This window comes from Chelonoidis abingdonii, chromosome 14 (genome assembly GCF_003597395.2).
Source record: "Chelonoidis abingdonii isolate Lonesome George chromosome 14, CheloAbing_2.0, whole genome shotgun sequence".
Classification (NCBI taxonomy): Eukaryota; Metazoa; Chordata; order Testudines; family Testudinidae; genus Chelonoidis; species Chelonoidis abingdonii.
Window position 1 is genome coordinate 33,406,408 of NC_133782.1, and position 25,217 is coordinate 33,431,624.

The 25,217-nt window shown below is 53.1% G+C and overlaps 1 protein-coding gene across 1 annotated transcript in view; it reads right to left on the reverse strand.

Annotated features, from left to right (window-relative positions):
- Positions 1 to 69: 69 nt before the first annotated feature.
- LOC116827371 (von Willebrand factor A domain-containing protein 5A-like) overlaps positions 70 to 25,217 on the reverse strand; it is a 26,954-nt gene continuing 1,806 nt past the window's right edge. Inside the window, exons 2-18 of the mRNA XM_032784840.2 lie at positions 24,246 to 24,305; positions 23,886 to 24,088; positions 22,323 to 22,545; positions 17,489 to 17,661; positions 16,755 to 16,869; positions 11,400 to 11,572; positions 11,210 to 11,298; positions 10,930 to 11,074; positions 10,282 to 10,361; positions 9,556 to 9,670; positions 9,190 to 9,354; positions 4,441 to 4,544; positions 3,845 to 4,053; positions 2,764 to 2,943; positions 1,371 to 1,507; positions 684 to 810; positions 70 to 224 (exon numbers count right to left, since the gene is read on the reverse strand). Coding sequence (XP_032640731.1) covers positions 145 to 224; positions 684 to 810; positions 1,371 to 1,507; positions 2,764 to 2,943; positions 3,845 to 4,053; positions 4,441 to 4,544; positions 9,190 to 9,354; positions 9,556 to 9,670; positions 10,282 to 10,361; positions 10,930 to 11,074; positions 11,210 to 11,298; positions 11,400 to 11,572; positions 16,755 to 16,869; positions 17,489 to 17,661; positions 22,323 to 22,545; positions 23,886 to 24,088; positions 24,246 to 24,285 — 2,358 coding nt within the window. The 5' untranslated portion in view covers positions 24,286 to 24,305 and the 3' untranslated portion in view covers positions 70 to 144. The remainder of the gene's footprint in view (positions 225 to 683; positions 811 to 1,370; positions 1,508 to 2,763; positions 2,944 to 3,844; positions 4,054 to 4,440; positions 4,545 to 9,189; positions 9,355 to 9,555; positions 9,671 to 10,281; positions 10,362 to 10,929; positions 11,075 to 11,209; positions 11,299 to 11,399; positions 11,573 to 16,754; positions 16,870 to 17,488; positions 17,662 to 22,322; positions 22,546 to 23,885; positions 24,089 to 24,245; positions 24,306 to 25,217) is intronic.

The window sequence follows — 25,217 nt, forward strand, 5'->3', positions numbered from 1 at the left end:
CGTGATAGGGTCACTTGAACACAGGGGTTGAAGTAACATAAAAGACTTATTGGTATGGTTCCGGGAAGGAGGGGAGAGGGGGGGCTCAGCTGGGCAGGAGGCCCTGGGTAGCTTGCAGGGGGGGGTACAGGGATCCGGGGGGGCTCAGAGCCCGAAGACAGCAGGACCAACGCTGCAGCCCAGCAGGGTGTTGGCGGCTTCCAGACATTTGCTCAGCCAGGGCCCTGCAATGAGAAGAGGGTCGGGGGAGACATCAGCCTGGGGAACGAGGGGATGGGGGGGAGGAGGAGACACGAACCAGGGAATGAGGGACAAAGGGCAGAGAGCTCACAGCCCGGGGCACTGACATTGGGGAACTGGGGGGGAGGGAGAGCAGGGGCTGGGAACCTGTCTGTCCTGGGACTGCAGGCCTCTGGGGGTCTGGCTGGGTGCCAGAGACTGCTAGGATGCTGGGGGGCAGGGGGCCCTGGGACCCATGGGGCGCAGGATCCCAGGGCTGTGGTTGACTGAACTGTGGGGTCCTATGGGGTGGGGTTGGTACTGTGGGCTTGTGGGATCTTGTGGGGGGCAGGCTGGGCTGTGGGACAGTCTACAGAAGGTCCCTCAGGGGTGGGGAGGCTATGGGGCAGGGCTTCTCCGGTAGAGGGTCTGGGCCCTGTCCCTGACCCCCACTCCCGTCTCACCTGCTTGGCCCCGCACCCAGGCCACAGCCTTGGCCTCCAGCAGCTCCCACTCGTCACGCTGCCCCACGGCCCGGCCGTGCAGCCAGACCACGGCCAGCATCGTGGCCCAAACGCCGGGGGCCACGTCCTGTGGTGGGGGAGAGACACAGCCTGAGACAGCGCCCAGCCCCTGTCCCCGAGCACTGCTCCTGCCCCGGGGATCCCCCTGAAACCCTCCCAGCGCTGCTCCCATCCCCCTGCCCTAGGGAACCCTCTGCTCTCCCAGCACTGTCCCCATTCCCCTGCCCAGGGGACCCCCCAATCCAGCGCTCTTGCTCCTTCCCCAAACTCAGAGGGTTCCCAGCCCCCCCTGCTCTAGCACCATGGACCCCCTACCCAGATGCCCGGTGGGATTCCCAGGAGTAGGGAGACAGCCTCACAGAGGACCCAACCTAGGCCTCCTCATGTCCCCCCTCAGCCCTGGGCCCCCTCGATCCAACGCTCCGATTCCCTGCAAGGGGGTTCTAGCTCCCCACTGTGGGCCCGTCTCCCCACTGGGCTCCAGATTCAGGGGTCATTTGAACCAGTCACCCTCAGACCCACCCCCTCCGCCTGGGTCACGCCCAGTCTCATCTAGGAGCAGAGAACAGGCCCAACTCATGGCATCTGTCCTCCATCTCTCCCTTCTCCTCTGCCTCCTGCACTCACCTTACTGGGCATCCTCTCCCTGGTGTCGGTCTCACTCACTCCCAGCGCGGCGGCCAGCCAGGGGTCCAGGTCCCACGAGCCGTCAGCATTCTGCAGAGACACCAGCCTCAGCAGGGGAGACTCTTCCGGCGCCCGCTCTAAGGAGAGACGTGGTGAGATGGTTCTTGCACAGGGTTATGGGTACAGAACAGCAACGTGGCCTGTCCAGGCTGGGGGACAAACCACCTTAACTGTGACCCTCTGTGCATCCTGAACTCTGCCCCTCCAGGGGCTTCCTTTATCTACTCCTCTGCGCCCTTCACCCCTCCGTGGGCACCCTCAACTCTGCCCCTTTCTGCACCCATGGGATGACAACTAATTTGCAGTTGGAGTTGGGAACCAAAGTCCCTTGGGCCCCATGAATGTCTCAGCCCCAGTCATTAATTTCACAACCCAAGGGTGTTTCTCAAAAACAATCTGATCCCGAGACCATCCCGCACTACAACCTGCGATACAGACAATCTGGGGAAACACAGAAGCATCTAAGGGTATAGTGGAGACGGGATGTTACACAGTCTGCATGATACTATAGCTATGCCTGGGCCAGGGTTATGAGGCAGAGCTAAGGTTACCTGGGCTACAGCAAGGTTGTATTTCCACACTCTTCACATTCAGGTTTAAGGGGAGCCTTAACTTTAACATTTCTGCCTTTCGTGGGCTTCTTTGTTGAGAAACCAGACCGGGCCAACCACGATCTGTGCCCCTGAACTCACCTGTACTCACCTGGGCCCAGCTTCACATGGTATTTTTGTCTGGGAATTTAGCTGAGCTCATTTCAGAGAAAACTGCCCAGCGACATTTCTGTTACTAAAAAGCGACTGATTACCCCCTCCGCTGCCCAGCTGGGCCCTCCCCACACTTAGCTCATTGATACAAACTCACCCCCCAAATTCCAGCTTCACAGAGTTTATTGCCTGGGAGTTTCCTTATTTTTTCCATTTTCTTGGAAGATCATTTACGTTCCGACACTTAAAAAAAATCAGCTGCGGATTCCCCCGCCCCCAGCGTCACACTGCTGTTTTGCTCAGGAATTTCCTTCACTTTCTATGTAGTTGTTAAACACTTGCCCAGCTCTGGGACCGTCAGGGCACGTCTGTCTCTGACCCAATGAAGTGTCATCCTGGTGTTCCCCCCATCTCTGAGTCCTGGCTCCCAGCCCTGGCCCCTCCCTTTCTGGGACGCGGTCTCCAGAGGGGCGCTGTGTGTGCAGGACTTCCTGCCCTCGTGTCGGGGGCTCCCCCAGCTGCGCTTCGGGATGGCGAGAGAGCCAGGAGGAGCCGTGCCGGGGGAGAAGAAAGCCCGTACTGGCCATGGGGAGCTCTGGTGAGGATGGAGGATGAGCAGCGGTTCTCACCTGGCACATACAAGCTGTAGTCATCAAAGACGAAGTCCTCGGCGCAGTCGGTGGATGCAAAGCAGAGATCTTCGTCCAAGCCCGTGGGTATAGAGGCGGAACAGCACATGAGCATGGGGGGGTTGAAGTTCGTGTTGCTGAAACCCTGCATCTTCCACATGTGGGGTGCAGCCCCGAAGCCTGGGGGTGAGACAGACAGACAGAGAGGGACAGAGACATGCGGACAGAGACAAGCTAAGAGAAGGAAGGGAAATGCCCCCCCCCCCACAGCACCCAGAGCCAACGAACTGATGGGACCCCTCCCTCATGCCCCCCCAGTTGGGACCCCCCTAGACCCAGCCCCATCCTTCTCTCCCCGCAGCTCCCTCAGAGTCAGGATCTCGCCCCAGCCTTTTCCTCCGAAGCTGGGATCCCCTGGATCGAGCCCCTTCCCTGCAGCTTTCCCCCAGCTTAGACCCCTCATCAAGCCCCAGGGGGTGGGGGGGCGGGTGTTGCACCCCATGGACGAGGGCAGGATGCTGGGGGAGGGGAGCGAGAAGCCCCCGCTAGCCAGGCCTGCTCATGACAGCGATGCGCCTGGCCCTCCGGTCCCCACCTGTCTGTGTCTCTCTGTCTGGGTCCGACTGTCAGATTCTCGGTCTCTGGGTCTCCCATTCTGGGTCCATCTGTCCGTCTGTCCCACAGGCCCCACTCTCCTGGCTGGGATGGGCCAGGCCCCACGGGCTGCTCCCCGTCCAACCCGGCTAGCGCCCGCCGCTCTCCCCCTGCCCTGGGGACGGGGGCACTGAGGTCACCCTGGGGGGACAAGGAGGGGGCAGCACAGCCCCATGGGAGCTAGGGCAGGGAGAAGAGCAAAGGGACATTAGCCCATAGCCATGATGCTCTCCCTCCAATGCCTCTGGGTCCCTCCTCTCACACTGGAATCCTCCTGTTCTGGGATCCTTCCCACAATTCCCTCCCCCTTCCCTCCCCCCGGCACCAGGTTCCCCCCACAGTGCCAGGTTGGTTCCCCCTCCCACCTGAGCCCCCCAAGATGCTGATCACCCTCCAGTGCCGGGATCCCCGACCCCTCCAGGGTTACCTGCCAGCGGGATGTCCCGTCTCACCAGTGGCCCCTGCACCGGCTGCCCCCGCTCTGTGTCCACCCCCACATAGGCCGTGAGGGAGCAGACGACCCCCGAGCTCAGGCTGGTCTCCAGCGCCCGGCGCCGGTCCCCCTCCGACCCGGTGTCCACAGCCCCCTCCAGCTCCAGCAGCAGCGACTTGGCTGCCAGCCGGTGAACGGGCAGCCTGTGCCAGGGACAGAGAGTCAGGGGGATGAGCCCCGGAGGCCTGGGTTCCAGCCACTGTGGGGAGGGGAGTAGGGGCTAGTGGGATACTGTATTGGGGGAGTGGGGAGCCAAGACTCCTGGGTTCTATCGTGGCTCCAGGAGGGGAGTGGGGTCTAGTGGTCATGGGCAGGGGGCTAGGTGCTAGGACTCCTGGGTTCTAGCCCCAGCTCTGGGAAGGGAGTGGGGTCTAGTGGTTACAGCAGGGAGGCTGGGATCCAGGACTTCTGCTTTCCTCAGTAAGCTGAGGTAGGTCTCCTCCCATTCCTGTCCTGTTGGAGGTGGGGATGGGGCGGGGCAGGACCTAGATACCTGGGGGTACTGGGAGCCAAAGGAGCATTGCTGTCACCTGTCTCCATCCTGTGGCTGCAGAGGGAACTGCAGCGTCTCCTTGTAAGTCTGGTCCTGGATGCGGTACTGCAGGGTGACGCCTCCCATGGCAGTGTCTGGGGGCTGCAGGCAGAGAAAGAGGATCAGAGGTGGAGTGTGAGGGGAAAGAAGATGCCTAGGGACCCCCCCAGACCCAGGTTACAGAACAAAGGGGGTAAATACGCCCAATTCACAGCAGTTAGGGGGCTGCCTAGTCAGCCCAACGGCCATCAGTAGGCTCAGGAGATAATGACCCCCTTTGAAATCGATGGGGCTGGGGTAGCACAGAGACCTCCAGCCCAGTGGTCACTGGTAGGGAACAGAGTTATCGATCCCCATGGAGGTCTCATCTACAGCACATGCTTCAGTATAACTACATCACTCAGAGGTGTGAAAAATCCACACCCCTGAGCTTCAGCTCCCTGAGCGACATAGTTACACAGACCTTAGCCCCCCATGGATACAGAGCCATGTTGGCGGGAGAGTTACTCCCATTAACTTAGAGTGTCTTTACCAGATGTGATACAGTAGCGCAGCTGTGCCAAAGTAAATATATAGCGTAGACCTGCCCTGAGATCAGTGCAGCCAGGCTCGTGCAGAGACCCCCCAGCCCAACTTCTATCATTAGGGGTCAGAGTTAACATTCCTCAGTGAAATCAATGGGGCTGGGGTGGCATAGAGACCTCCAGCAAAATGGCCATCATTAGGGCTTGGAGTCAACAATCCCCACTGAGATGAATGAGGTTGGGGTAGCAAAGAGACCTGCAGCCCAATGGCCTTCATTAGGGGTCAGAGTTAACAATTCCCACTGTGATTGATGGGGCTGGAGTAGCACAGAGAACTCCAGCCCAATGGCCATCATTAAGAACATAAGAGCAGCCATACGGGTGAGACCCAAAGGTCTACCTAGCGCAGTATCCTGCCTTCCAACAGTTTAAACCTGCTGCCTACTAATTTCATTTGGTGACCCCTAGTTCTTGTGTTATGAGAAGGAGTAAATAACACTTCCTTATTCATTTTCTCCACACCAGTCATGATTTTATAGACCTCAATCACACCCCCCCCTTAGTTGTCTCTTTTCCAAGCTGAAAAGTCCCAGTCTTAGTAATCTCTCCTCATATGGCTGCCGTTCCATACCCCTCAACGTTTTTGTTGCCCTTTTCTGAAACTTCCAATTCCAATATAAGTTTTTTGAGTTGGGGTGACTAGCTCTGCACACCATATTCAAGATGTGGATGTATCATGGATTTATATAGAGGCAAAACTTATGATATTTTCTGTCTTATTATCTATACTTTTCTTAATAATTACCAACATTCTGTTTGCTTTTTTGACACCGCTGCACACTGAGTGGATGATGTCAGAGAACTAGCCACAATGACTCCAAGGTCTCTTTCTTGAGTGGTTAAAGCTAATTTAGACCCCACCATTTTATATGTAGGGTTGGGATTATGTTTTCCAATGTGCATTACTTTGCATTAATCAACACTGAATTTCAGCTGCAATTTTTTTGCCCAGTCACCTAGGTTTGTATAATTTTTGGTGGTACCCAGAATGGGTCCAAGCAGAGCAGTCCAGTCCATAGGACTGACCAGGGCAACTGCCCCGGGCCCCGCGCTTCAGATGGATGCGGGGTCCAGGACGGCCTGGGGAATAGCAGGGAGCCTGGCGATGGCAGCAACAAGTGACTGGACCCACCCTGCCCCGCTGCGCTCTGCCCCGCTGGCTCCCAGCATCGCTCGGGGGAGGAGGCAGAAGCCGGAAAGTGGTAGGGCGGGAGCTTGGGGACAGAGGTGGAGTTGGGATGGGCAGAGCAGGGCACCTCAGGGCTGGGTCACTTGCTGCTGCTGGCACCATGCCCCTTGCTGCAGCCAATGCCAGGCACCCTGTTATGCCCCCAGGCTTCCCTGGATCCCATGCCCCCCTGAAGTGTGGGGCCCAGGGCGGTTGCACCGTCCCATCCCATGGACAGGATGGTTCTGATTAAATATAAGCCCAAACATTGCTGGAACCATGACCATGTTCTTGAATATTGGTGGAGCACAGGCACCACAGGCCCACATAACTCCCTGCCTATGTTACGAGATCCTTTTGAAGCTCTTCGCAGTCTGCCTGGGACTTAACTATCTTGAGTAATTTTGTATCATCTGCAAATTTTGCCACCTCACTGTTTACCCCTTTTTCCAGATCCTTTATGAATACGTTGGAACAGCCCTAGTCCCAATACAGACCCCTGGGGGACACCACTATTTACCTCTCTCCATTCTGAAAATTGACCATTTATTCCTACTCTTCATTTCCTATCTTTTAACATGTTACTGTGAAAGCTACTGTTGGCCCCCTTAATAGCTTACAAGCGGCTGGCCCTCCTTAATAGTTTACAAACAGCCAGTAGCGGGGGGCAGAAGCCTCACGGACACAGTAGCCTGAATTTTTGAACTATCTTTTTCTTTCTGCCTCAAGGCAGAGAAAACTTGCTTCAAACCAGTTTTTACTGAATAGATAACAGAGTGTGGAGTTTGACAACCACCAATCAAGTGTTAACACACAAGGGTCTTTGTCTGAATGCGTATAAAAGGTTTGTGAAATTTGAGTAAGGCAGAGTTCTTTGTACCAAGGTACAAGGCTCTCTTTTCTTCTGCAGAATAAAGCAACTTTTCCTTATCCCTGTCTGGCTATCATTGGCTCTCAGCTAGGCGGACCTGACATTTCTGCAACATTACTGATCCATGAGAGAACCTTTCCTCTTATCCCACGTGTGACGTTATTGATATAAAATGGGACCACACAGAACATGGGTTGCAACCAAGGTCCTGTAGTGGCACCAAATCTTATGTAAAGGGGGTCATATAAGGTGTCTAAGACCAGGTTACGGGTTACTGGTTATGATTATGCTGTCGTGTACGTTCTGCATCATTTTGTAGTTAGAGGAATTATGAATATTGGTGTAGCTGTTCTGTAGTTCAAACTTGTGCTGTGTTACTGGCGGAGAAGATCCTAGACAGAGTTGGTGTTAGCTCGCTTTAGTCCTGCTTCGATGCGCATTACGGACATCAGCGACACACTGACCCATGAGAGGAGGAGATATAGCTTGTGAATCAGAGGTGTGCGGAAACTGGCCCAGGGACATGCAGCCTCTATTTTGCTGTAACTTCCACATGTAAGAACAAAGAAAGTGTACTTACGACTGGAAAAGGCCTGTGTACGGCTGAGCCTCATTCCACTTGTCTTCAATCCTGCTTCCTAACCTCTGGAGACTTGGCTAGCAACTGAAGCTCTGCACAACAGGTATCTGAATGCCCATCCCAGCAGGGGGAGTCCAGAAGACCTGAAGTTTTAACCTGCAGTTTACTACCATCAACTGCTTACAAGCCTAAGTAGAGAACTTTCCATCTAGTATGTAATTGATTCCATTTAACCAATTCTAGCTCTTTGCATTTCTACCTTTTTTCCCTTTACGAATAAAACTTTAGATTTAGATTCTAAAAGGATGGCAACAGTGTGATCTTAGTGGGTAAGATCTGATCGTGTATATGACCTGAGTCTGGGACTGTCCTTTCGGGATCAAGAGAAACCTTTTCATTTTACTGGTGGTGTGTTTCGTATAACCATCAAACTCCCAGGACGAGTGGCACTGGGGTGACTCTGGGAAACTGGAGTGTCTAAGGAAAGCTGCTGTGGCGACTTGTGGTTAGCCAGTGGGGTGAAACCGAAGTCATTTTTGTCTGGCTGGTTTGGTTTACCTTAGAGGTGAAAAAACCCCAGCCTTGGGCTGTGACTGCCCTGTTTAAGCAATTGGTCCTGAATTGGCACTCTCAGTTGGGTCCTGCCAGAACCACATCGTCACACCACGACAGCTTACTTTGCTTAAGAGCTTTTGATGAGAGATCTTGTCAAAGGTTTTCTGAAAGTCCAAGTACACTATAGCCACTGGATCCCCCTTGTCCGCATGCTTTTTGACCCCCTCCAAGAATTTGAGTAGATTGGTGAGGCATGATTTCCCTTTACAAAAACCATGTTGACTCTTCCCCAACAAATTCTGTTCACCTATGCGCCTGACAGTTCTGTTCTTTGCTATAATTTCAACCAGTTTGCCGGGTACTGAAGTCAGGCGTATTGGCCTGAACTGCCGGGATTGCCTCTGGAACCATTTTTAAAATTTGGTGTCACATTAGCTATCCTCCAGTCATGTTTAGTTTATCAATTTGTTCCAAAACCTCCTCGAATGACACCTCAATCTGGGACAGTTCCTCAGATTTGTCATCTAAAGAGAATGGCTCAGTTTGGGAATCCTTCCCTCCAGACCCATCCTCAGCTGTGAAGACCGATGCAAAAAATTAATTTAGTTTCTCCGCAATGGCCTTATCATCCTTGAGTGCTCCTTTAGCACCTCCATCGTCCAGTGGCCCCACTGGTTGTTTAACAGGCTTCCTGCTTCTGATGTTCTTAAAATTTTTTGTTGTTATTTTTTGAGTCTTTGGCAAGCTATTCTTCACATTCTTTTCTGACTGTCATAATTATATTTTTTCACTTCACTTGCCAGAGTTTATGCTTCTTTCTGTTTTCCTCACTAGGATTTAACTTCCACGTTTTAAAGGATGCCTTTTTACTTCTCACTGCTTCTTTCAGAGTTACCACCCAGGAGGGGATGGGAGGTTCCTGGCTCAGTCACTGATCCCAAGCCCTGGGGGCGTACTGTGTGTGTGTGTGTGGGAGGTTGCTCTCTCACCTGGGGCTGCCCACGGAGCTGGGCATAGATGAGGCACCGCTGCCCAGGGAAGATCACCTCAGGGCCCCGGCCCAGCAGTGCCGCTTCCAACCCGGGAGGCAGATCCCAGCTCAGTGAGATCCCAGTCACAGCTGGCTGCAGGGCCCACTTCAGAGACTGCAGGGCCTGGGGGAGAGATCGGAACAGTCAGGGTGGGGCCAGGACACCAGGGTCCTACCCTGGCATGGGGCGGGGGGGAGGCATGGGGACTGGTGGGTTAGAGCGGGGGGCCTGGGAGTCAGGGCTCCTGGGTTCTCTCCCAGCTCTGGAAGGGGAGTGGGGTCTGGTGGGTTAGAGCTGGGGGAGCCTGGATTCCTGGGTTCTGACCTTGGGCTGCATGCGGTCCTGGCCCGTGATGAACTCAGCACTGCCCCCTGCTGCCCGGGCGATGCCTTTGACCAGAGCCGTGGAGGCCCCTTCCCCGATGCCAAAGGAGAAGCACCTGTAGGGGGGCAGAGTCCGGGAGTGTGGGTGGTTGGAGACAGGATGTGCAGGGGCAGAGCTGGGGGGCAGCTGGAGAGCGGTGAGTAGGACTGGGGGGCAGGGTGAGGTGAAGGGACGAGCAGATGCTGGAGTTGGGGGTTTCTCTGCCGGCAGGGCTGGGGGGCAGGGTTGGGGAGATGATAGGGGTAGAGGTTCTCCATGCTGGCAGGGCTGGAGGGAGAGAGTTTGGGGTTGCTGGAGGGTCTCCAGGTCAGCAGGGCAGGAGGCAGCTTTGGGGAGATAATGGGAGGCAAGGTTTGCGGGTTCCCATCCTGGCAGGGCTGGGGGCTGGGTTGAGGGGTGCTGTGGGGCAGACAGTCCCCAAGCCGGCAGGGCTGGGCGACAGGCATGACGCTGTGTGACAGGTTACGATTGATTAGCGCCAGTGCGCATATCACAGACCTGCTGCAGGGCCGCCGCGCGCTCGGGCTGGTACAACATGACAGTAAGGTTGTGGGGATGCTAGGGGGAAGGGTGTGGAGTCACTAGGAGGCAGGGTTAGGGGGCAGGGCTCGGAGAGCGCTTGGGGGCAGGGTGAAAGGAATGCTGTGGGGCAGGTGCCCCTGTTACCTGTGGGCCCCCCGGTGACGCTGCACCTCACTGATGACCTCCTGGGTGTTCCCCACCTCCCCGTCCGTGAACACAAACAGCTGGCGGGGGAGAGACGCTGTCAGAGCCGGGGACCCTAAATCCCCCTGGAGACGCCCCCCCAGGAACGGAGGCAGCCCTCAAAGAGCCTGCCCAACTGACCCCCATCCCAGAGACCCCCTGCCCCATGAGACATGCCCCCCGGTACTCCTCCCTACCTGCCAGAGGCCTCCTCGGGGGGATATGCGTGTGTGTGGGGGGCTGACAGACAGGGACCCCTGACTCTGTGACCCCAACTGTCGCCTCTTCCCTGGACCCTGGAGACACTAACCTGCCTGACTGCTGTGGGCACCTTTCTGGGAGCTCCCTCCTGCCCCCCACCATGTACCTCCTCTGCCCCCGGCTGCAAGACACCCCCCAGAACTGGGCGCAGCATCCAGTGCTGCCCCCCAGCTCTATACAGAGGTACCCCCCCAGCTCCTGCCTACCATGGCCTGCTCCCACACCCAGAAGCACTGGTCCCCCGGCCCCAGTCCTAGTCTGAGCCCCCCTGCCCTCCAAGCCCCCATCAGCTCCCCCCAGTCCCAGCCCCTTTCCAAGCCCCCGGGATGCCCTGTGGCTGCCCGATACCTGGCGTGGGTGTCCGTCCCGGCAGGGGCTGCGGTAAATGGCTTGTAGCGGCGCCAAGATCTCGGTGCCCCCCAGATCAGCCTGGAGCTGCTGGACGCGCTGCAGGGACTTGGCCATGGTCTGTTGGGTGTATGCCACGCTCTGCCTGTGGGGAGCGCCAAGGGCTCAGGGGCCAGGACAACTGGAAACAGGGACATCTGGACCCCAGCCAGCCCTGCCCCCAACCCCAGCCCGCCCTGCCCCAACTCAGCCAGCAGCACTCGGCCCCCCTGGAACTCACGGGTAGAAGGACTCGAACTGAGACCCAAAGCTGTAGATGTTGAAATAACAGCCCAGGGGCAAACTCTTTAAGAGCAGGACCAGGGTCTCCTGGGGACAGACAAACAGATGGAGTCACCCCCACAGGCCCAACCAGCCTGAGCTGCTCCCCTTCACAGGCCCATCAAGCTCGGCCTCCCGCCTGGCCGTACCTTGGCGCTGTCGATGCGCTGAGGCGAGCGGTTTCGGCCGTCCATGGGGCACTCCATGCTGCCGGAGCGATCCAGCAGGAAGATGAACTCCCCGGCTGAGCTCTGGCCCGGCATTGCCTCGGGCAGGCTGGGCAGCAGGGTCATCATCACGGCCGGGTCACCCATTAGTGAGCCTGTGGGGAGATGGGGCCGGCCCCAAATAGAGCAGGCATGGGAAGAGTCCTGTGAGCCGGTGAGAGCCCCAGGCCCCCCTGACTGCCCCAGAGCCCCATCCCTCTGTCCCTCCCCCCATATCACTCTCTCCCTAGATCCCCACCACCACCATCCCCTCAGCATCCCTCAACTGCCCCAGAGCCCCAATGCCACCTCTCTGTCCCTCCCCCCACACCTTCCCCCTAGATTCTACACTGCCCCCAATGATCACCCCCCCAGCACCTGCCCTTCCATCCCCCATATCTCCAAACTTGCAGTGCATCCAGTGTCTACCTGCTCCCAGGCACCCTGTCCTCCCACCCCGAGCTCTGCCGAGACACCTCGCTCTGGTCTCCACAGCCATTGCACACACTTCATCCCCAGCTCCTTCAACACCCACCCATAATTATAAGAATAGCCAGACTGGGTCAAACCAAAGGTCCATCTAGCCCAGTATCCTGTCTGCCAACAGTGGCCAATCCCAGGCGCTTCAGAGGGAACAGAACAGGGAATTGTCAAGTGATCCATCCTGTTGCCCATTCCCAGCTTCTGGCAAACAGAGGCTAGGGACACCATCCTATATATCCTGGCAAATAGCTGTTGATGGACCATGAACTTATCTAGCTCATTTCTGAACCTTGTTACAGTTTTGGCCTTCTCTACATCCTCTGGCAAGGAGTTCCACAGGTTGACTGTGCAATGTGTGAAGAAATACTTCCTTTTGTTTGTTTTCAATCCACTGCCTATTAGTTTCATTTGGTGACCTCTGGTTCTTGTGTTTAAGAGGAGTAAGTAACACTTATTTACTTTCTCCACACCAGTCATAATTTTAAAGTCCTTGACCATATTCCCCCTTAGTCGTCTCTTTTCCAAGCTGAAATGTCCCAGTCTTATTAATCTCTCCTCATATGGCAGCTGTTCCATACCCCTCATCATTTTCGGTGCCCTTTTCTGAACCTTTTCCGATTCCAATACATCTTTTTTGAGATGGTGCGACCACATCCACACGCAGTATTCAATATGAGAGCGAACCGTGGATTTATCTAGAGCCGTGTTTCTCAAACTGGGGTCCACGGACCCCTGGGGGTCTGTGAGGGAACTCCATGGTGTTCATGGGTCCCGCTGACCAACTCCTCCCCCTCCCTCCTTGAACACAGAAGCGGTTGTCAGCTCCCTGTGGCCCCTAGGTGCCTGGGCGGCCTGTGAGGCTCCGCTCACTGCTCCCGCCTGAGTCCTGGCTCTGCAGCTCTCACTGACCAGCAAGGGGCAAAGCAGGGGGTCTTCAAAATTTTTAAAATCAAAATGGAGGACCTTGGGTTGCTACAGTTTGAGAACTGCTTATCTAGAGGCGATATGATATTTTCTATCTTATTATCTATCCCTTTCCTAACGATTCCTAACATTCAGTTTGTTTTTTGGATTGCCACCGCACTTTCAGTGGGTTTTACTCCTGGGGGAATTCGGCACCACTGCGCATGTGCAGAATTTATGTCCAGTGCAGATTTCCTCGCTTCCCTACAAAAAAATGACTTTCTGATGGGGAAGCAAAGGGAAGCCACAAGAGTGGTCATGTGACCCTCTCAGCCATATGTTTCAGGTGCCCAGGGCAGCCAGCGGAGAGGTAAATCACTGTGGGGCAGGGGGCAGGACTGGGAAAGACCCAGCTAGTGGCTCCTACCCTCTGCTGGGTTCAGCTGCTAGTCTCGGCTGGGTTGGGAAGGTCGGGACTTCCTCTTCCCCGGCAGGGCAATTAGGGCCGGGTCAGACCCACCCCCAGATTTCTCCACCAGCTGCAGGAAGCTCTGCAATCTCTTCCAACCCCACCACCACTTCCTGCACCCATTGCTTGTCAGCTGAAGGGGGAGGGATCCCTGTACAGGGAGCTGCTCCCCCATCCGTCCAACCCACGTGTATCCAGACACCCTCATACCCAGACCCTCCCGCCAAGCCTCACCCCCCCCGCACTCAGAACCTACTCTGATAAGCCCCGCTCCCGCTGCACCTGGACCACCCCAACAAGCCATCTGCACTCAGATCCCAACCCCACTGAGCCCCAACCAGCTGCATCTAGATCCCCACCCCACTGAGCCACCCACACCTAGACCCCCAGATAAGCTCTATCCCTCCACACCAAGCCCACCCTGCTGAGCCCCAACCACCTTAACCTGGACCCCCACTGCAGACTGCCATTACCATTGCACCCAGAACCTCTCAACAAGCTCCTGTGCATTCAGATCCCCTCGTCTGTAGATCCCCCACTGAGCTGCCCGCACCCAAACTGCCCCACACAGAACCCTCTCAACCCACACCTGCATCCCCCCACACTTGGATCCTGCCTTGCTGAGACTGCCTGCCCCACACCTGGTGTGTCTGGCACAGAAGGGCAGAGCCTTGGGGTGTTTTTGGGGTAGGCCCGGTCCTTGCACTGTCAGGGTTGGGTGCAGCCTCAGCGCTGAGTCCGTGTCCCGGGGGAGTGCTGCACAGTGATCTCCCACCTTTGTGCAGCCAGTGGCTGGTGCTCCCTACTACCAGGCTGGAGCCTCTACATTTATTTTACAAATAACATTTGCAGAAATTTAAAACATGGTGCGTGGAATTTTTATATTTTTGGAGCAGAATTTTTAACGTTTTGGCGCAGAATGCTCGCAGGAGTAATGTTTTCAGAGAACTAGCCACAATGACTCCAAGATCTTTCTTCAGTGGTCACAGCTAATTTAGACCTCGTCATTTTATACGTATAGTTGGGATTACGTTTACCAGTGTGCATCACTATGCACTTATCAACATTGAATTTCATCTGCCACTTTGTTGCTCAGTCACTCAGTTTTGTGAGGTCCCTTTGTAACTCTTCACAGTCTGCTTTGGGCTTAGCTATCTTGAGCAGTTTTGTATCTTCTGCAAATTTTGCCACCTCACTGTTTACCCCTTTTTCCACATCATTTATGAATATGTTGAACAGCCCTGGTCCCATCACTATTTACCCCACTCCATTCTGAGAACTGACCATTTATTCCTGCCCTCTTATCACATGACAGCTTACTTTGCTTACGAGCCTTTGGTGAGGGACCTTGTCAAAAGCTTTCTGAAAGTCCAAGTACACTATATTCATTGGATCACTCTTGTCCACATGCTTGCTGACCCTCTCAAAACCATGTTGACTCTTCCCCAACAAATCATCTTCATCTTTGTGTCTGACAATTCTGTTCTTTACTATAGTTTCAACCCGTTTGCCCGGTATTGAAGTCAGGCTTACTGGCCTGTAGACAGGCTCACCTCTGGAGCCCTTTCTAAATATTGGTGTCACATTAGCTATTCTCCAGTCATCTGCTGCAAAAGTTGATTTAAATGACAGGTTACATACCACAGTTAGTAGTTCTGCAATTTCATATCTGAGTTCCTTCAGAAATCTTGGGTGAATCCCATCTGGTCCTGGTCACTCTTACTGTTTAGTTCATCAATTTGTTCCAAAAACTCCTCTAATGAAACCTCAATCTGGGACCGTTCCTCAGATTTGTCCTCTAATAAGAATGACTCATGTTTGGGAATCTCCCTCACATCCTCAGCTGTGAAGACCAATGCAAATTCCTTTAGTTTCTCCACAATGCCCTTATCCTCCTTGAGTGCTCCTTCAGCATCTTGATCGTCCAGTGGCCCCACTGGTTATTTAACAGGCTTCCTGCTTCTGATGCACTTAAACACATTTTTGCTATTACTTTCTGAGTCTTTGGCTGGCTGTTCTTCAAATTCCTTTTTGGCCTTCCTAAGTGTATTTTTACATTTCACTTGCCAGCGTTTATGCTCCTTTCTTTTTCCCTCAGTAGGACTTAAAACTTCCACTTTTTAAAGGACGCCTTTTTACCTCTCGCTGCTTCTTTTACTTTGTTGTTCAGCCATGGTGGCACTTTTTTGGTTTGCTATGTTTTTTAATTTGAGGTATACGTATAAGTTGAGCCTCTATTATGGTGTTTTTAAAAAAAGTTTCCATGCAGCTTGCAGGGATATCACTTTTGGCGCTGTACCTTTTAATTTCTGTTTAACTTCCTCAGTTTTGTGTAGTTCCCCATTTTTGAAACTATGGTGGGCTGCTGGGGTGTTTTCCCGGCCACAGGGATGTTACATTTAATTATATTATGCTCACTATTATCAAACAGCCCAGCTATGGTCACCTCTTGGACCAGATCCTGTGCTCCACTAAGGACTAATAAAGAACTGCCTCTCCTCTTGTGGGTTCCAGGACTAGTCATTTAAGGTGTCAAGAAACTATCTCTGCATTCTGCCTGAGGTGACATGTACCCAGTCAATATGGGGATAGTTGAAATCTCCCAGTATTACTGATTTTCTTTATTTTAATAGCCTCTCTAATCTCCCTGAGCATTTCACAGTCACTATCACCATCCTGGTCAGGCAGTCAGTGGTATCTCCCTACTACTATATTCTTTTTATCTGAGCATGGAATTACTATCCATAGAGATTCTCTGGTGCAGTTTGGTTCATTTAAGATTTTTACTTCATTTGAGTCTATTCTTTGTTTCACATATAGTGCCACTTCCTGACCAGCACCACCTGTTCTGTCCTTCTGATGTATTTTGTACCCTGGTATTACTGTGTCCCATTGATTATCCTCCATCCACCAAGTTTTTGTGATGCCTTTTATATCAATATCCTCATTAAGTACATGGCACCCTAGTTCACCCATCTTATTATTTAGAATTCTAGGACTAGTATCTAAGCCCTTTAAAAACTTGTCACTTTTTAGCTGTCTGCCATTACATGCTGTAATTGAATGAGACTTTCTTTCATTTGACTTTCTGATCAGATCCTACCTGTATTTTATCATTTTCCATCCTCTCCTCTGTACTAGGATATAGAGAGTCTCCATCAGCAGATTCTCCCTCTGTCCGAACCACGTAATCCTCTGCACCTGTCGGCTTCCCCCCAGCCCTTAGTTTAAAATCTGCTCTATGACCTTTTTAACCCCGCCCCCAGATTCCCCCAGCACCTCTCTGAGCATGAACCCCCATCACCCCTAGGATTCCCCCATTCCTCTACCATCCCCCTCATTGCGCCAGGCCCCCAAGAACACCCCTCCCCAACATCCCCACCCCATGGACCCCCTCATTCCCACCCCCCAGCCAGGGGCAGCAGGGTGCAAGACCCCCACACCTGGCTCTGCTCCGGGCAACCCGACCTCCAGCACTGTGCTGGGTTTGTGCGGCTCCGCGTAATACACTAACAGCTCCACGTCCCGGTCCCATGGGGGGGCCTCGGCCAGAGACACCTGGGGGGAGACAGACACTGTCACCTCCCCTCGGCTCCTGGGGGGGGCAGGATTCCCAGCTCAGTGCCCCCCATGCAGCCGGTGGGAGGGAGCAACTCCGGGTTAGGAGGGAGGCAGGGAGGGAGGGAAAAACACCCCAAAGGCAACACAGGGACTTGACTCTTCTTGCAGAAAACACTGGGAAAATTCTGACTTTGTTTGGCTAAATCTTTCCAATTTGGGGGTGATATTTTCCCGCCCTCCTCATTTTCTTCCATTCAAAATCAAGGAGAGGGAAACTCCCAGAAAGCAAAGGGAACCAGGACCCCTTGAATGTCCAGGATTTCACCCCCACAGGCTGGTCTCAGCTCGAGATTTTCCCCAGAGAACGTGGGCAGTTCCCCGGATCTGTTGGTGTCGCTCAACACTCTTCCCCGCCCCCCCGCATGTCTCTGGGACCCACCCCACGCCTGTCCCAGAGCTCCCATCCTTGTATATTCTCACCCAGGACCCATGCCCAGTCCCCTGGCACCCACCCCTCAGCCCAGAGCCCCCATCACCCCCCTGCTCAGAGTCACTCACCCATACTGACCCTCCCAGTGGGGATAGTGGGGACCCAAGTGTCCGGGTGAGCCCTTACCTGGGCACTGGTCCGGTTCCCAGCCGTGTAGTTCAGGAGGGAGAGGGAGCAGTTGGAGAGCACGCGGTCGATACCGTGGGTTGACTGCAGCGTGGCGCTCAGGCTCAGGGTGTAGGGCAGCTCCCCTTGCGGGACTCGTGGAACTCCCTGGGTGACGTCCTCTCCTTCCCACCCTGCAGAAAGAGAGACATGGTGAGCATGGGGCCCAGGCAGAGACAGATGCATCCTGCAGGTGAATGCCTGGCTGTGAAGATGGTGTCACCAGAAGGGCTTTGGCTTTCTTGACCACGAGATACTGTTCCAGGAAGAAGGACTGCTAAGCTAAGATGGGGCCCAGCTAGCTAGGAAGGGGACGAGCATATTTGGCTACAGACTGGCTAACCTAGTGAGGAGGGCTTGAAACTAGGTTTGAAGGGGGCAGGTGACCAAAGCCCACAGGTAAGTTAAGAACATGGAGACCTGGGAGAAGGTTTGGAATTTGGGGGGAGCATGGGCTGTTATGGGAGGGATAAAGGAGAGACAAGACAGAACTGGTGGGAGTGAGGGGGAAATCAAATCAGTATCTTAGATGTCTGTATATGAAGATGAGAAGTATGGGGGAATAAGCAGGAAGACCTCGAAATGCTAGTAAATAAACACAACTATGACATAGTTGCCATCACAGAGACTTGGTGGGATAATACTCATCACTGGAATATTGGGATAGAAGGGTACAGCTTGCTCACGAAGGACAGGCAGGGGAAAAGGTAGGAGATGTTGCCTTATATATTAAAAAGGTGTATGCTTGGACTAAGATTTAGATGGACCTAGGAGACAGACTTGTTGAAAGTCTCTGGGTAAGGATAAAAGGGGTAAAAAACAAGGGTGATGCCATGGTAGGGGTCTACTACAGCCAATCTAACCAGGAAGAAGAAGTGAATGAGGCTTTTTTTAAACAGATAACAACTAACAAAATCATTGAAAGCACAGGACTTGGCGGTGATGGGGGACTTCAACTACCCAGACATCTGTTGGGAAAATAACACAGCAGGGCACAGATTAGATAAAAAGTTTGTGGAATGCAGTGGAGACAATTTTTTATTTCAGAAGGTGGAGAAAGCTACCAGGGGAGAGGCTGTTCTGGATTTGATTTTGACAAATAGGGAGAAACTGATTGAAAATCTGAAAGTGGAAGGCAGCTGGGGTGAAAGTGATCACAAAATGGTAGAGTTCATGATTCTAAGGAATGGTAGGAGGGAGAACTGCAAAATAAAGACAGTGGACTTCAGGAAGGTAACTTTAGCAAACTCAGGGAGCTAGCAGGTGAGGTCCCATGGGAAGTGAGTCTAAAGGGAAAAACAACTGGAGACAGCTGGCAGTTTTTCAAGGACACAGTATTAAGGGCACAAGAGGAAACTTTTCCACTGCATAGGAAAGATAGGAAGTGTGGCAAGAGCCCACCCTGGAGTAACCAGGAGATCGTCAGTGATCTAAAAATCAAAAGAGTCCAACAAAAAGTGGAAACTCGGTATAATCACAAAGGATGAATAGAAACACATAACACAAGTATGTAGGGACAAAATTAGAAAGGCCAAGGCAGAAAATGAGATCAAACCAGCCAGAGACATGAAGGGTAACAAGAAAACATTCTACAAATACATTAGAAACAAGAGGAAGATGAAGGACAGGGTAGGCCCATTACTCATTGGGGGGTGGGGAATAACAGAAAATGCAGAAATGGCAGAGGTGCTTAATAACTTCTTTGTTTCGGTTTTCACCAAGGAGGTTGGTGGTGACTGGATGTCTAACAGAGTGAACGCCAGTGAAAACGAGGTAGGATCAGAAGAGACTAAAATAGGGAAAGAACAAGTTAAAAATTACTTAGTCAAATTAGATGTCTTCAAGTCCTCAGGGCCTGATGAAATGCATCCTAGAATACTCCAGGAGCTGACTGAGGAGATACCCTGAGCCATTAGCAATTATATTTGCAAAAGTCATGGAAGATGGGAGAGATGAAAAGGGCAAATACAGTGTCTGTTTATAAAAGGGAAAACAAAGACAACCTGGGAAATTACAGACAAATCAACTTAATTTCTGTACCTGGAAAGATAACAGAGCAAATAATTACACATTCAATTTGCAAACACCTAGAAGATAATAAGGTGATAAGTAACAGTCACCATGGATTTGTCAAAAACCAGTCCTGTCAAACCAACCTGATAGTCTTCTTTGACAGGGTAACAAGCCTTGTGGATGGGGGGAAGCAGTAGATGTGGTATATCTTGACTTTACTAAAGCTTTTGATACTGTCTCCCATGACCTTCTCTTAAACAAACTAGGGACACGCAACCTAGATGGAGCTACTATAAGGTGGGTGCAAAACTGGTTGGAAAACTGTTCCCAGAGAGTAGTTATCAGTGGTTCACAGTGTGACATTACAGCCTATATCATTTTATAAAAATATGCTAATGAGTGAATGTAATATAACTGGAATATGCTTCAAGCAAAAGGTCTCTTGTAAGGAATCATTAGAAAGCTTATTACTTACTGAGTGTGATTATTCTATTTATATAAATTTATCACTTTTGTATTTGAAACTAGAAATATAAAATATAACTCTGAGGGCCTATTGTAATTCTGCAACGTGTGGGCCATTAATGGTGGTTTGGAATCCTGATGACTCTCATTAACCAGGGCAATTGACTGGATGGCTGTTTGTAGGCAGGCCTTCCTGCAAGTCAGGGTGGGAGGAATGAAGGCTTGAAGTCTTGCAGTGACATGTGATCATGTCACCTGAACTGGAATCCATCTTTAACCTGGTGTTTTTTCATTGAGAAGGAAGGGGTGGGAACCCAGAGAGGGACAAATGAATTTCTGCCTTATGCAAAAAATATATAAAGGGTGGAACAGAACAAAGAGGGAAGAGGAGCCATCATGAAGAATCCCCTGGCTACCACCTGAGCTGGAAGAAGAGCTGTACCAGGGGAAAGAATTGTGCCCAGGCCTGGAAGGTGTCCAGTCTGAGGAAAAAACTTACTGAAGCATCTCCGAGGCTGAGATTATCTGTATTCAGTTTGATTAAACATAGATTTGTGCATTTAATTTTATTTTGCTTGGTATGTTACTTTGTTCTGTCTGTTACTGCTTGAAACCACTTCAATCCTACTTTCTGTATTTAATAAAATCACCTTTTAATTATTAATTAACTCAGAGTGTGTATTAATACCTGGGGGAGCAAACAACTGTGCGTATCTCTCTCTCAGTGTTATAGAAGGTGAACAATTTATGAGTTTACCCTGCATAAGGTTTATACAGGGTAAAACGGATTTATTTGGGTTTAGACCCCATTGGGAGTTGGGCATCCAAGTGCTAAAGACAAGCCACTTCTGTTAGCTGCTTTCAGGTTAACCTGCAGCTTTGGGGCAAGTAATTCAGACCCTGGGTCTTTGTTGGAGCAAACAGAAGTGTCTGGCTCAGCAAGACAGGGTGCTGGAGTCCTGAGCTGGCAGAAAAGCAGGGGTAAAAGTAGTCTTGGCACTTCGGGTGGTAGCTCCCAAGAGGGTTTCTGTGATCCAACCGGTCATACACAGTCATGCTGGCAGGGTATAACGAGTGGGGTCCCGCAGGGATCAGTTCTGGGTCCAGTTCTGTTCAACATCTTCATCAATGATTTAGATAATGGCATAGAGAGTACACTTATAAAGTTTGCGGATGATACCAAGCCGAGAGGGGCTGCAAGTGCTTTGGAGGATTGGATTAACATTCAAAATGATCTGGACAAACTGGAGAAATGGTCTGAAGGACAAATGCAAAGTACTCCACTTAGGAAGGAACAATCAGTTGCACACATACGAAATGGGAAATGACTGCCTAGGAAGGAGTACTGTGGAAAAGGATATGGGAATCACAGTGAATCACAAGGTAAATATGGGTCAACAGTGTAACACTTCTGCAAAAAAAAGCGAATACCATTCTGGGCTGTATTAGCAGGAATGCTGTAAGCAAGACACAAGAAGTAATTCTTCTGCTCTACTCTGCACTGATTAGGCCTCAGCTGAAGTACTGTGTCCAGTTTTGGGTGCCACATTTCAGGAAGGATGTGGACAAATTGGGGAGAGGCCAGAGCAACAAAAATGATTAAGGGTCTAGAAAACATGACCTATGAGGGAAGATTGAAAACACTGGGTTTGTTTAGCCTGGGGAAGAGAAGACTGAGAGGGGACATGAGAACAGTTTTCAAGTATGGATAAAGTTGTTACAAAGAGGAGGAAGAAAAAATGTTTTTCTTAACCTCTGAGGATAGGACAAGATGCAATGGGCTTAAATTGCAGCAAGGGAGGTTTAGGATGAACATTAGGAAAAGCTTCCTATTCGGGTGGTTAAGCAATGGAATAAATTGCCTAGGGAGCTTGTGCAATCTCCATCATTGGTGATTTCTAAGAGCAGGTTAGACAAACACCTGTCAAGAATGGTCTAGATAATTAATCCTGCCACGAGTGCAGGGGACTGGATTAGATGACCTTGTGAGGTCCCTTCCAGTCCTACGATTCTACGGGGGGAAAGGCCCATTGAAGGGCATGGGGGGATGCTGGGTGATCAGGAGAGGGCCCGGGGGGAGGTCACAGACCCTGCGGCACGGACTGCAGGGTTGGGGGGGGGGGCACTTAACATGGGGCACATAGTAGTGGCCTATGGGGATCTATGTGGGTCTTTCCCTGTGGGGTACGTAGCAGGGGCTAAGGGACTTTGGAGGGGTTACAGATGGTGGGGTAACTCACTGTAGGGTGTGCAGTGAGGGTGTTGGGGACTATGAGTCTCACCAGGCTAATGTGGCAGGAGTATCTGTGGGTCTCACCATGGGGAGTGTAGCGGGGGCGCAGCACGGCTGGCAGCATGTAGTGGGCAGCTCCATCGGGCTCCAGTGGCAGCTCACAGACGTAGAACAGGGTCAGCGTCGCCTCCTCCCCAGGGGGCAGGTTCCCCAGGGAGCAGCTGAACACGTCGCCCCCGGCCCCTTCCTGCTGCAGCAAGAAGGAGCTCTGCCCCCCGGCCAGCGCGTCCCCATACATCTCTTGTGCCTGCCGGAGAGACAGGGTCACCGCGAGTTCCACCGGCCCATGAGATCCCCCTGCCCCGTCCCCTGGACAGCACATCCTCGTACAGGTTACTTCTGGGGGAATTCTGCACAACTGCATATGCAGAGAATTCACGTCTGGCACAGAATCCCCACTGGCTGAAAATACATTCTGCCCAAGAATTGCTGTAGTTCCACCTTCACCCACCAGAGGCTGCTGTAGCATTGGAGCAGCAGGGAGGGTCACAGGGTGGGTTCAGAAGGGCTGGTGGGGAGGAAGAGACTGGGCTGTGGGCTCAGGAGCTAGTGGGGTGACACCATTGAGCCAAGGACTGAATGGGAGGGGGGCTGCAAGGCCATGTGGTAACAGGGGAAGGGGGCTGCAGGGACACACAGGGATGGGGGAGGAGGCTGCAGAGACCGATGGGGGGTGTGGAGACAGGGGCAGATGTGCCTGACTGAATGGGAGAGGCTTGGGGTGAGCCAAGGGTCTGCATGGGAGAGGCTCCTCAACTCCCTAACAATCCCTCCCCCACAAAACACCTGTTCCATACTTCTCCCCCCCACCCCCAACATTCTTCAAGGTTCACTCCAGACTTCTTCCCTCTCTCTCAGCTCCTCCATTACCCCTGACGCCCCGAAGCCTTTGTGCTGCTCATGACGGGGGACGGGAAATTCTATATTGTAGTTTCAATAAATTCTTACACCAAGTTCTGTGTGAATAGGCTTAGAAAGGAATCTATTTGAGGAAAACTTTACCAGAATCTTTTTTTTTGGTTTGTGTTGTTACAGACGAACTTGCTGACATTATTTTGAAATAAATTAACAAAATAATGGAAACTGGCGTGATTATACTGTGTTATTTTGACAAAAAAATATGCAGAATTTTAAAATATTGTACACAGAATTTTTATTTTTTTGGTGCCTAATTCCCCCAGAAGTAACAGCTCCTGCACCTCCTGGAGAGACAGGGTCAGCCTGAGATCTGCTTATCCCATGAGATCCCCTTGCCAGGGTGTCCCCATACAGCTCGTGTGTGCCGGGAGACAAGGGGTCACCCCGAGCTTCCCCATTCCCCCAACATTCCCCTGCCCTGACCCCTGCCAGTGCGTCCCTGTACAGCTGTTGCACCTGCCGGGAGAGATGGGGTCACCCTGAGATTCCCCATTCCCCCAACATTCCCCTGCCCTGCCCCCCAGCCAGTGCGTCCCTGTACAGCTCTTGCACCTATGGGGAGAGATGGGATCACTCCGAGATCCCCCTGCCCTGCCCCCAAGCCAGCATGTACCCATACCCTGCCCCCTTGGTACCATCTCTCTCCCATGGGACCCTTGCCCCCGGTACCAGTTTCTTCTCTCGGAGCTGGGCCTGGATGCAGGTGCCCCCCAGGCGGGCCTGGAAGGCGTAGACGGCCGCCTCGGCATCCACGGGGAACACGAACACGGCCTCCACGGGCGCCTGCTCCTCGTTCCTGTAGAGCAGCTCACAGCTCACATCTGCCACGAAGCCTCGGATCAGCACTGTCACCGAACTGCTGCGCAGGGGCACTGGGGGGGAGACGGACATCAGCCAGGGGCCCCTCTGACCCCCATGGGTGCCGGGGAAGGGGGATGTCAGCCATGCCCCCCCCCCAACAACACCCCCTATGGACTCCAGGGGAGTGGGGCATCAGTCACAGGACCCCTCCCCCCCGCCCTGACTCACCCGGCTCATTGGAACTGTTCAGGAGGCCGCAGCTCATCATCTCGGTCTGGGGTCGGGGATCTGTGCAGGGGAAGGGTGTGTGGTGAGATACAGGGTTCCCGTGGAAACTGATGAGCACAGCAAGTGTCCCCAGCAACGGTGCTGAGACCCCAGCCCCACCTCCCTGCTCAGCCAGGTCCTGTGGCAGGGAGTCCTGCAGGCTCATGGGCCTAGCTCAGAGATCAGAGTGATGGCTCCTCTCAGGCCCTCCAGGCTCCCTTTCCTGCACAGGGCGCCAGCCTCCAGAAAGTAGGGGCAGGCAGGGACCAGGGCACAGCTGGGAGCTGGATGTAGAAATGTGTGCATGGAGGGGGTAATGGGGATGGATGGACAGATGGACGGAAGGGGGGGTTGGACAGTGGGTGTGGGTGAGGATGGACAGACGGATGGAAGTGGGGGCTGAACAGTGCGTGGGGGGGTGAGGATGGACAGAAGGCAGTGGCAGATTAATAAATTTGCTGCCCCCCCTCCCCCTCCCACGCCAGCTCGCCTCTGCTCCCCTGCGGCAAGCCTGGGAGGGAGGAGGAGATGTGGCACGTTCAGAGGATGGCGGAGGTGGAGTGATTGTGAGCTGGGTGGGGAGCGGCTCCCTGCCCCCCCCAAGAGTTACTCCCCACGCCCGCTGGCCCCAAGTCACCTCCGCTATCCCCCAAGCGCGCTGCTACTCACTTCTCCCTCCCAGCGCTTTCGTGTGGCAAGTCTGGCAGGGAGGTGGAAGGGGGAAGCGCGGCGCGCCTGGGGGAGGGGCCGGCCAGGGATTTGGGGAAGGGGTGGAGTTGGGGAGGGGGCGTGAGCAAATTTGCCGCCCTAGGCCTAGGCCTTGCTGGCCTAGGCGATAATACGCCGCTGACAGAAAGGGTGGGGAGGTCGGATAGTGCAAGGGAGTGAGGATGGACAGACGGACGGAAGGGGGGCTGGACAGTGTGGGGGGTG